A 12,581-nucleotide genomic window follows, 5' to 3' on the forward strand; every position below is an offset into this window, starting at 1 on the left:
TTCTCAATACAAGGATTGTGTCTCTGGAGTCACTTAATTTCAAAACCTTTTCAGTTCTGTATTTTTCTAATATTCAGCTCTCTCTGCTTCTGACTGGATGTCGGCAGATATTACCTAAAGCACAAAGCAGAAAGTAGAACATTTTTCTCTTGCCCTCATGTGAGAAGCACAAGTCCTACTCCCTTAGTCTAGAGGGAGCGCTTTATCTGAGCTCAAGTGAATCATCACAACCAATGCATCATTCAGCACAGAGCATGAAGTCACGTTGTCTCCGTCTCTGGAAACATCACATTATTTACTTTTAAAAGGACGCCTAATGGTCTAGCTAGGGATCTATTGACAGAGGTTTTGATGAGTCAGAAGAATGTATGTCCCAGACAAAGTAAATGGACAAAGATCACTTCCTGCCTTTTCACTCTGTTCTGGAATGCACTCCTACGCCACTCACCCCTCCAACACAGGTCAGACAAGCACATCTGGAGCACTTGGAGAGCAGTGGAAATAAAAATACCTCCCTGCACCCACAACCAGTCAAGTGATAACTCTCCAACATTAGCGAAGTGGTAAACTAATTATAGCATCTAGGCAACTTACAGTCTGGCTAAAGTAGGTTTTGTTCTTTTTTCTTTTCCTTAGCAACAATATGCCTGGAGTTGTGGGAGAATTAAAATAAAGTGCATTTTGGAAACCAGAGAAATGGTATGGTGATGGTGCTTGTATACTTTGAGGGTGTTTTCCCACTTGGCCTGCATACTCAAATCCACACCCAGGACAGATTCTGGTCTTGTTTGGGGGAGGGTCTCATAATCACAGGTTTGCTTTCACTTCGAAGAATGCTTTCTGAAACCTGGATTGATTGTGCAATTCTATGCGTCACTTCTATGCATGCATCAGGGACAAGGCTGTTTCCCTCAAGACCTCAAGAGTTCAGTACATTCAGTAAAGTGTAAAAGCTGATTCGTTCACAATCCCTGATCCTCTTGTGAAAGATGGTCTGGGGCTCCTTTCAGTTAAACCATAGTGCAGTCCACATAAAGAGTCTTATTCATCACCTGTGGATATGCATAGTTTATGTACAATTTATGCATAATAGATGCTAGTATATTCCCATAAAATTCTGAACATGCAATGCAGGAACCCATAGTGTCATGCAAATGAAAGTGGCTGGGCATGAGCACATCAAATTAGAAAGCCGTAGATTTATCAACGGCCGTTGTGTATAACAATGTGAACAACATGTCTGATAAATGCCATTTTTACTGTGTCTACCGGTCGCTCTTACTCAAGGTTCAAAATTCCACTTCTTTTCCACAGAAATCAGACTCCAGATGTGAAATCTGTAAAGTGACATTGGTTAAACCTTAAATTTTGTGATGTCAGGAAATGGGTTGTTATAGTGAGGGGAGGAGACAGAATGCCTTAAAGATATATAAAATTAGACATACATTGGACTTGAGCACTTTAATTAGCTTACCCTTGTGGTATGTATGAATGTGCTAAAAACATCTAAAAACAACACTTCTACTCACCTGTAATAAACAATAAAGGATAAACACAGTGACTATTGTTGAAATCTGACTCCATTGTGATGCACAGTATGGATTTACACAAATGATCCACTGTTCAGTCCCAGGTGCAAGTGTTGACTCAAGTGTTGGAGATAAAGTCTGCAAACTATAAAACACATACTCCGTTCTTTAACCATCAGACTGACCAAAAATAAATACATTAGTTGTCCCATTCAGACAGCGGAAGATCCAATGACTCGAATAGCTTTTGTGACTCACTAAGAATAGCTATTATATGACAACACCACAGCTCATAGCAGGCTTTTACCCAGACTTATATACAGTGGCATTTACACTGGTTATATTATATTGCCAAGCCTACCAAGAGTGCTATAGTATAAATTAAATTACTGAATTTTCTCATTTATTTATTTTAATATTTACACACTGCCAGGCCAAAATAAAGTCACAGTAATATTTTGTTAGAGCACTTTTTACTTAGCTACGACTACTGTTTTTTTTACACCTCATACAAACTTTTTTTAATCAGCTTGTTTACTGAAACCCACATCCACTAACATGCATACACACTCCAGCAAAAGAATCAGGAAAGCGACGTGACCATGCTGAGTTTGAGAGTGAGTGAGCAGTAATTGAACTCAAATGTGGCCCAAGTTGCCTTACTGACATCATGAAAAGGTTTTCCACAGTGTCTGTTTTTTGCTTTTGCCTTATATTTTAAAATCACAGCATAAATAAATACTTATAACTGTCTTGAAACAGATCCTAGGTTTGATACAATGGAGACTCAACAGTTTTACTAATATTTTTTATGTTAAGTGGCTTAAAAAAAATTGCATTAGATGCCATTTTTACATAATCCCTCCTTTTCCATATGCTGAATAGTAATTTTATAGTCGACTGATAAGCAGATTCATGGTCAATGTGGCCTGTTTCCTCATTATTTCATGACAAATTAATGAGATCTCAGTTTATTCCAAGTGCTGAATTCGCATTTGGTATTCATGGGAACTCTCAGTATGTGGTCCAAGTACGTTTTTGCAGGTGAAAGAGGCCATCATTAGACTGAATAAACCATACCAATCAAGCAGATGTTAAGCCTGATTCCACCTGTTCAATCAGTTGATCTTGGCTTTACAATAGACTCAGGTGTAGCTTCTTCTTGTTTGGAATGAAAAGCTGCACTGGCCCGCAATGGTCCTTTCTAGATAAGATTAGACACCACTGGAATAAACAAATCAGACCCGTCAGAGAGATAGCAGAAACATCCGTACAATTTTGGACAAAATTAGTCCCTTCCTTTTCACAGGTTATATATATATATATATATATATATATATATATATATATATATATATATATATTTATATATATATATATATATATGAATTATTTTTAATAACTGGATTTCAGTTTAAAATCTGGATCTCCAAATGCTGAGATTCCTCACTGGAGTTGTTTGGCCAATCATTATTGCTTCTGTTGCTGCTTGTTTATGGCTCTTTCTGACTTCATTTATGCATTCAGTAAGTGAAAAGCATGCTTAGTTGGGTTGAGGTGACTGAAGAACATTACATTTCTAAAGAAGCTCTTGGGTTGTTTTTGCAGTATTTGCAGTGTTGGGTTTTGAATTTGAATTGAATTTGAAAGTGTCTCGAGCTGTCAATCAGTCAAATGCTGGAGAACAGATGGATATTGATGTGTGTGACAGATGATGTGATAGGAGTTGTGATTGATTATGGGTCATCCTTTCCTCCTCCATGTTCTTCTAACCCTTGTCTCTAATCCTTTTCCCAAAATTTTGGTTCCCTTACTCTTGGTTTCATCTGTCCAGGCTTTTACAATTCTATGCCTTCCTCCTTGAGAGTGTTCTTGACTTGGATAGATGTTGCAAAGGGGGTTTTCTTCACCAAGAAAAGAATTCTACAGTCATCCATATTTGCTGTCTTTGAGGTTTTCTATGCTTTTTGATGCTGCTAAGATCACCAGCGCTAAAGAGTATACTTTAAATAATGCACCCAATTGTTGATTTGGCCACTCCTGTTTTCTGCCATCTCTCATATATATATATATATATATATATATATATATATATATATATAAAAAAGTGACGTGATATACGGCTAAGTATGGTGACCTATACTGAGAATTTGTATTTATATATATATATAAATAAAAGTGACGTGATATACGGCTAAGTATGGTGACCTATACTGAGAATTTGTTCTCTGCATTTGACCCATCCAAAGTGCACACACACAGCAGTGAACACACACACACACACACACACACACACACACCGTGAACACACACCCGGAGCAGTAGGCAGCCATTTATGCTGCGGTGCCCGGGGAGCAGTCGGGGGGTTCGGTGACTTGCTCAAGGGCACCTCAGTCGTGGCTGGCTCGAGACTCGAACCCACAACCTTAGGATTAAGAGTCAGACTCTCTAACCATTAGGCCACGACTTGCCCCTTATATGTTTTGTTTTTCCAGCTTATTGATGGTCTTCTTCACTTGCATCGATAATACCTCAACCATTAACACTTGGAAACACTTCCAGACCTTCTATTTCTTAATTTGTCATGAAATAATGAAGAAACCCGGGCACACCTGACCATCAGTCAACTACTGTAGCAAGTTACTTTTGAGCATATGACAATGAAGGGACTATGTAAAAATGACATCAATTCCTAAATAGCTAATGCAATATTTTGAAAAGCCAATGAAAGTTTGAATTTAAAGTCTACACTTCAATCACATCTTGATTGTTCCATTTAAAATCCATTAGGGTGGTATAGGTTTTTTAAATTGTCTCAGTGTCCAAATACTTTATCCTTCGAAAGCATTTAATGTCATTTAGATGCTTCAACACAAAAGTTCTCATAAAGAAGAAGAATATAATCTAATACTACTAATTAGTATGTGACTAAATGTGAAAACCAACAATGAGAAAGCACTGATGAGCACAAACATGATGCCATTACAGGACTTAAAAAAGCAAAAGTAGTAAAGCTTCTTTACGTGAATCTAAATAGCCTTCATTTTACAGCACACAATATTGTATTTACTATTTATTTACTTTAAATAAAACAATTTACTTTCACTTCCAAAAAGCGGTCCTTACAATTCATGGTCCCCTCTAAATCAAGGTCTTTCCATCTAAATAATCACTCATTCAGATTCAGGAACCCCTTTATATTTTTATAGTGCATTTTATCTATGGAATCTCACACCTTCCTGCAGTCCTTCAAGCCTCTGTGATTTTATGCAAGAACGACCAACAAACTCTTGGAAACATCTTGGCTTTCTTAAATGTTTTTTGAGGATCTTTGCCAAAATACAAGGATTAAAAACCATGACACCACAACATTGTTTTCCATTATGTGCACTAAGAAACAGCTTCTCTCACATCCAGCTAGGACAATCCATATTTTGTCTTACTCAGTTTTTCATAAACATAACTGACCATATTGTATAAATACAATACAGCCACAGATACTAGATACCAATGCTATTGCAACATTCTAGACCTTTTACCTGCTAACCTAATTTAAGACCATATAATTTGCTTTAATTCCTACACCAGTAAGTTGATTTAGATGCCTCAGCTTAAAGCAACACGTTGCACTCATATTTTAAATCAACTCCAATACCCTGGTTCTAGAAAATAATAATAAATGTAAATATATGAAGATAGAACAGCTCAAATACTGTATAAATGATTGAAATTACAAACCCTCTGTTCATATGTGACACATTCATAACCTTATTTGCAGCCGTCTGTTTCCCAAACTCAAAAACTATACACAAATGGCATATGAATCAGCTACACAGACAGGGCCAAGATCAAGTTTTACCACTAGACCTCAAACCAAACCAACACAATGCATTGGTGTTGTTTTGCCTACAAGAATAGAGGAAATCAATATATGTATCCCTTGTTGAAAAATTATGTAGGTGGCCAATTTAACAGGTAACAAATAATGCACATTACTAAAGACACAAAAAATGATGAAATCTGAACCTTGCTCTAGAAAGTGATACTTCCAGTAACTTTGCTTAAGCTTGACTGGTATTCTGAAGTCATACCACTTTAATGGTCCTTAGTCATAGTCCATAGTCATTTCTAGTTGCTAAATGGTTTCATTCACCACATCACATCACATGTATCTGAATAATAAACAGAACACAATTGACATGAACAGCAGTTATTTAGCGCTATACAACACTTTTAGCAATGACCAGTAATCAGATTACCAGCATGTATAGCTTGGATACTATCCAGATATTCAAAACATACTTTCAATCTCTTTAAAAAAAAAGGCTTGGAAAAGAAAATAATAAATAAACATCAACTATAAAAATTTAGCCGTGGCTGTAAGCTTAGACCAAGTTTCTGCACCTCAGTGCTTCCACATCACATGCTAGCTGCCTGACGTCACCTTGATCCAGAGTTCCACAGGGCAAATTCATTTCTATAAGAGGTTCCTGTTATTCTCATCAGCACAGGATTTTCTTGTTTGTATCATGGGTAACCATTCAGCCTGAAGGATGCTTATTAAGAGCCTTTTTCCAAGGAAAATTATCACTCGAAGCACTTGACATTTTCTTGACTTAAATAACTTTCATTTAGCAGTAAAAATTAGCATTAATAAATTACTTCATAATTCTGCATGTTAAATGTTAAAGCATGCAAATAAGCTAATAAATCATTAGCTAAACCCTTGAAGGCTCTAGGAATCATTTGAAGTTTATTTTGTAGAAATCATATGTAAATCTCTGCTAATCATGTGGCAGCTGTGCAAAGCAAAAAAAAGGTCAAGAGCTTCAGTTAATGTTCACACCTGAATGAAAAAACAATGTGACCAGGCATGGATATTAGTACCAGAAGATATCAGTATCTGGTTTGCGTATTTAAGAAAACTGTGATAGTTCTGTTACAACTGTGATGAGCAGAAAACATCTCAGCACACACAAAACATCCAACCTGAGATGGATAAGCTGCAACAGCAAAAGACCACATTGGGTTCCACTCCTGACAGCCAAGAACAGTAATCTGAGGCTATCATGGGCACATGCTCATCAAAACTAGACTGCCAGTCTAGTCAGAGATGTTTTTCTGCACACCACAGTTGGCAGAGAGTTCTTATTTGAGTTAGTATAGAGTTCCTGTCAGCTCAGTCCAGTCTGGTCATTCTCCTCTGAGCCCTCTCATCAGCAAGGTGTTTCAGCCTGTACACCATGTGTTCACATGATGTATTTTTTTGCACCAAACTGTGTAAACTCTAGAGACTGTTGTGTGTATCTACAGTTCCTGTAACCATCTGCATGATTTTATGCATTGTGATGCTGCCACATTGGCTGATTGGATAAATGCATAAATGTGCATGTGTTTCTAATAAAGTGGACGGCGATGGTAGAGATTAGCCATAAGATTCAGATACAGCCTCAATTAAAATAAAATTTAAATCCATAAGTGCTGCAGTGGAGGAGGGAAGATTGCATTGTTAATGAGTTTACTGGCAGCAGGAAAAAAAAAGAATGAAAATTCAGACACATTGTTAACCCTGACTGATCTAGGAACTATACTCCTTTTAACATTCTTAGATATTCTTTTATAGTGGTTGGTTATTCATTATTGTGCTAACAAGCCTTGTCTGTCTGGCAACTGCCAACTATGTTCAGATTTTTTTTAGAGATTAGTTTTATTTATTTAGTTTTTGTTGTTTCTTGAAATGTGGCATCACTTTTTATTTTAAGCCAGTTGAGACACTGTAATATATGTAGTCCTCTGTGTTATGTAATTAGTTTAGAATGATTTCCTTAGAAACATGGAATATACTGAATGGTTAGACCTGACAGAAACTGCACTGCAAACCACCGCATACAAAGTACATCCATGACATCCATTAAACACATCCAACAGAAGAAAGCAGTCTGACGTTCAGGAAAGAGTTACACATGAGCCGGGAGAATGGTGATGTGAGTGCCACTTAGTACAAACAACAACAAAAAAAAGGCTAACATAGGAAAGTAGTTTATGACTGTTAGGAGACGCTACTCCACAAGTGTCTACCGCATACAATGCTGTTTCTGGCCTTTAGCTGCTCCCTGTTCAGAGTTGCTACAATGGATTATCTGAACGATAGATTTTGATTCTGGCACAGGTTTTAATTCCGGATGCCCTCCCTGATGCAACCCTCCCATTTTATCCAGAATTGGGACCGACACAGAGTTAACCCCTCAGTGGTTGGTTGGGTTTCTTGCCCGGGAATCGAACCCAGGTGGCGGTGATGAGATTGGATCTACTGCATACAGTATAGGTACTTATTTTTTATTGTTACCCATAAAGAAGAGATACCTTACAGGTTAAGGTAATTTTCCACACATAGCCCTTATACTAGCTTATTGTAAAAAGTCATCAGTGTTGTTCAGTTAGATAGTTTAGATAATCAAGGGATTTTATCAAAATAAACTGAATCATTGACTCACTGTCCGTAGCTCTGCTGGAATTCTCCTGTGCTGCTGTTGTGGTTTTATATTCAGTAAAGCTTGGGGTCATGCTGGCCTCTGAAGAGAAGCTGTTCTCAGACTCTCTGGATGGAGATGGAGTCTCTAGCTGTCTGTTAAGCAGTGGCTCAGTCCGTCTGCCTAGCAAGGACATACTCTCTGCTGTGCTAGGAGACTCAGCCTTCCTCTGAACAGATTCAGGATTTCTAGCAGCCGAGGAAGGCACATCAGCTCTTCGATAGGCAGCTAATGGTTCCTGTGCTCGTGAAAGGGTTATCTCTGCCCTCCTGGGTGAGCTCGGCTCTGGAACTCTGTTATGAAGTGAGATCTCTGGTCGCCTCAAGCCAAAGCGGTTAATTCCTGGGCTGGGCAAGCTGTCCACCTGTTTGGAGGAGATGTCGATGGAGATTTCAGTGCGGCGTGAAAGATCCATGCGCCGCCCACTGCTCTTGGGAGAACGCTGGCCACTGGATGAGGATTCTGAACCTTGTCTGGATGAGTTTTCAGAGTTCCGGGATCCCAGTTCATGAAAACGGCTTGTGGCAGAGGAGCGAAGGGGGTTGACATTTCGGCGTGAAAGCTGTGAAGGATTTGTGGGTGAATCAACCTCCTCTACTTCAAATGACCGTTTTAGTGCTGCAAAACAAAAATAACAAAGTCAGACTTTCACTGTATGGTCAAGGATCATTTTGATAATAATTCCAATGTGTCTTAGAGGCTGTAAGGTTAAGGTTAGGTATATTATTTGCAGTTATAGTCTGTCATTACTGTATCAATTGAACTTTAATGGGCTCAGCTATAGACAACTGTTTTACACTTTGCGCTCTCTCTCGCTCTCTCTCGCTCTCTCTCTCTCTCTCTATTTTCAATTCATGAGCAAATGACTTGAGTACTCATATGCCAGAGTACTCAAATCCCATGTTTCTATTTTTTTTATTAAAATTAAGAAGCAAAACTGTTTTCCAGCATATTAATCCAAACTGAAATCACATAGGTTTCCCATGACATTTACAGCATTATCCAGAGTAACTTACATTTATATAACAGATCAATTGAGGATTTAAGGGCCTTGCCCAGGGGCCCAGGGGTGGCATCTTGGTGGTCCATGACATACACAGTCACACTAATTCATATATACACCAATATTACAGCATCAAATCATACCTATAACGTAAGATGTAAAACTATAAACTGCTTATTTATCTCTAACGTATTGTCATCTGCTTAAACACAGTGAAGATCTGAAAAGTTTGTTGTAAAAGTGAAGATTACAAACAGATCCCCATTTTTAATTATAAGGCGCTTGTGTCGTCAATAAAACGTGACTAATCCACGAAATAAAAATAAAATGACGTCGAATTAAACTCTTAGATACATCAACGATGCAATTAATAAAATAAACTTACACCTACCTGATTTGACACGTTTCACGTGTTTTGACAACATCGCAGCCATAAAAAAAAAAAAAAAAAGCGTAGCCTTTTTACTTTGGGTTCAGTTTCGCGCTGTGATTTATGGGTAATGTAGTAAACCTCCAGACAAAAGTTCATTCAGACTTTTTGTAACTTTTTATCATGTATACAGGTTAAATACACCGATTTCAATTTATTTGTATATAGCGCAAAAGCAAATATTTACATTACAGGAATATAAAAAATAAAATTTTTTAAATTGAATTTAGATTTATGACATGATAAAACCGCTGTTCAACGGTGACAAGGAAATAAATGATTCAGTGAATCATGGGCGTGACCGGGGGCGGGGCCAATTTAGCACCATTATGGGCAGGGTTATTATTATTATTATTATTATTATTATTATTATTATTATTATTATTATTATTCATTCATTCATTCATTCATTTTCTGCCGCTTATCCGAACTACCTCGGGTCACGGGGAGCCTGTGCCTATCTCAGGCGTCATCGGGCATCAAGGCAGGATACACCCTGGACGGAGTGCCAACCCATCGCAGGACACACACACTCTCATTCACTCACACACTACGGACAATTTTCCAGAGATGCCAATCAACCTACCATGCATGTCTTTGGACCGGGGGAGGAAACCGGAGTACCCGGAGGAAACCCCCGAGGCACAGGGAGAACATGCAAACTCCACACACACAAGGCGGAGGCGGGAATCGAACCCCCAACCCTGCAGGTGTGAGGCGAACGTGCTAACTACTAAGCCACCGTGCCCCCTATTATTATTATTATTATTATTATTATTATTATTATTATTATTATTATTATTATTATTATTATTAGTGAATGAAACATTATTTTACTTATCAAGGAAATCTCACAGTTATAGGCTTATTTGAATACAGATTTTTTACTACAATAACTCTACTTAAAAGTTAATTTCTTCATTGTTCAAAGGTGAGAAGCAAGCAACTTTAGCTAGCTTATAAAGAAGACAAGCATGAAACTATTCCCTGGACCTACTGTCAAACAGCTGAGTAATCGATAGCCATGTGATGTCATTTAAGATTAGTATTTTGACCCACTGTAGACCGTTAAAATGTTTTTTACCCTAATGATATTTGTTAATATGCGATGGCAGGGCTCTCAAGTTTTGAAGACAGGCAAGCGTGACATCTCCAACCCTCCCCCCAATAAATATATAAATAGGGGGGAAAATGGGGGAGTTGTGTTTGGATCACCAAAGTATTTGTTTAATTTCCATTTATTAATTGTGTGTGTGTGTGTGTGTGTGTGTGTGTGTGTGTGTGTGTGTGTGAGTGTGTGTGTGTGTGTGTGAGAGAGAGAGAGAGAGAGAGAGAGAGAGAGAGAGAGAGAGAAGAGAGATTATGACTGGTGGTGTTTATTGTAAGTGCATTTGTTGTCTTTTTGGACCCCTTAATCATTTGTAATGTTGCTCCAATTTAAAACAGTTTGGCTCAAGCCCAGACATTTTTAGAGTCATGATTGAGGACAATGTCCCGTCCAGAGACAAGCTGTTTCATGTTGAGGTTTTGTTTTAACCGACCATCGAAAATACCCTCTCTAATGAATGGTTGTTGTTTTTTCTTCATTGGTTGTGCCGTTAAATCGTACCCAGATAGTGCTATTTTATGATTGGCTATTATGTAGCCTCTTTTTTTGATTGGCTGATAAGTGTCATTCCTGCCCGGTTCCATAGAGACAGCGGTGTGGACAGATACATTTTGGGCGCTGCGGCATATTAAATATATGATAAATAGTCATAAAGTTTTTCTGCGTGGGAAATACGATGTGTGGCGGGAGAGCGTAAGAAAAGACCGACATGCGCGACAGCCCTGCGATGGTAATGACATCCATTACCCTGTGGCCAATAGACATTTACCTTACTCATTGCTTGAGGAGAGCCAAAAAGGTGATCAAGGACAGCAGTCACCCAGGACACTTCCTATTTTGACAGCTTCCATTGGGTGTAACATACAAATTGAGCTAAAATTAAAGTTAATTATAATGCCATTTCCAGGAATTCAAAGTCATGCCATATTTCTCTAATCATATTCAGTCTATATTAGCAGGTTATGACTGCAAAGGCCTTGATATTATGCTATTGTTCAGATTATTGTTTGTGTTAAATTTTAAGTGTTGTTTGACATTTTTGGTCGTAGCAGAAAGCATGCATTTTCACCTCCACATGCATAACTCAATTTCAAATCTGGAACATATGTTAGCTGGGCAATGTTTTGCAAGAAAGAAATTTTATGGTTAACTCTAATAGCAGCTGTGCCATACCACACCACACTACTAGGATTAGATGAAGAAGACTGGTTCTGCTCTTCAATAAATAGCCTAATAAGTCACTGAAAACTTGTACTCTACAAAGCTTGTTTGCTTTTGCCATAGTCGATGTACGTGTTGTCCATGTGAGGCCTTGGTGGGGTCTTTCACAGGTATCTATTTGCTAATAAAGATCTTTCAATAGGGTAAGCCAAGTGGTGCTCATGATCCTTCAGAAAGGTGTCTACAGAATTCTAGCCCTTCACGTTAAGCAGTCAGCCAATGGCATGCTTAACATAGCAGAACATGTCAGCCAAACACATGGATTTAGTTTCTTTTCAACACACAGAAAGACTGATTTGGTCCTCACTCTGAGAGCTGAAAGTGTCATACAACACGTTTTGTACTCACGGATAAGACAAAAAAAAGCTCAACAGTGTGTTTGTTGTGGACGTGTGTGTGTGTGTGTGTGTGTGTGTGTGTGTGTGTGTGTGTGTGTGTGTGTGTGTGTTTGTGTGTGTGTCTGTGTGTGTGTGTGTGTGTGTGTGTGTGTGTGTGTGTGTGTGTGTGTGTGTGAGAGAATGTGCATGAAGGAAGTCATAGAAAGGTGCAGAGACAGCTAAGACATGACAGGATTTTAGGGTTTCTCTCAAAACCAAATCACAGACCACCCAGACATATGCATAAAATGATAATGATGTCTGGGTGGTCAATGACATCTTTACAAAGGCTTTCAAGAAGAAAACTTTTTAAATCAAGTTTTCTGGGACAAAATGGGAAAAAACTCAACCACTATTATTTTAGTAATTGATGGAACACATGA

At 38.2% G+C, this 12,581-nt stretch overlaps 1 protein-coding gene across 4 annotated transcripts in view; it reads right to left on the reverse strand.

The window, feature by feature from the left end:
- The window catches only part of septin9a (septin 9a), a 70,585-nt gene that overhangs the window by 33,747 nt on the left and 24,257 nt on the right, over positions 1-12,581 (reverse strand). For 3 of the 4 annotated variants that reach the window (XM_027171773.2, XM_027171772.2, XM_027171774.2), the window contains one exon: positions 8,024-8,677. In XM_027171773.2, the coding sequence (XP_027027574.2) occupies positions 8,024-8,677 (654 nt within the window). Of the gene's footprint in view, positions 1-8,023; positions 8,678-9,453; positions 9,605-12,581 lie in introns of those variants that run through there. The other variant, XM_027171771.2, reaches the window with a different exon arrangement.

Source organism: Tachysurus fulvidraco, chromosome 15, assembly GCF_022655615.1.
Source record: "Tachysurus fulvidraco isolate hzauxx_2018 chromosome 15, HZAU_PFXX_2.0, whole genome shotgun sequence".
Lineage (NCBI taxonomy): Eukaryota > Metazoa > Chordata > Actinopteri > Siluriformes > Bagridae > Tachysurus > Tachysurus fulvidraco.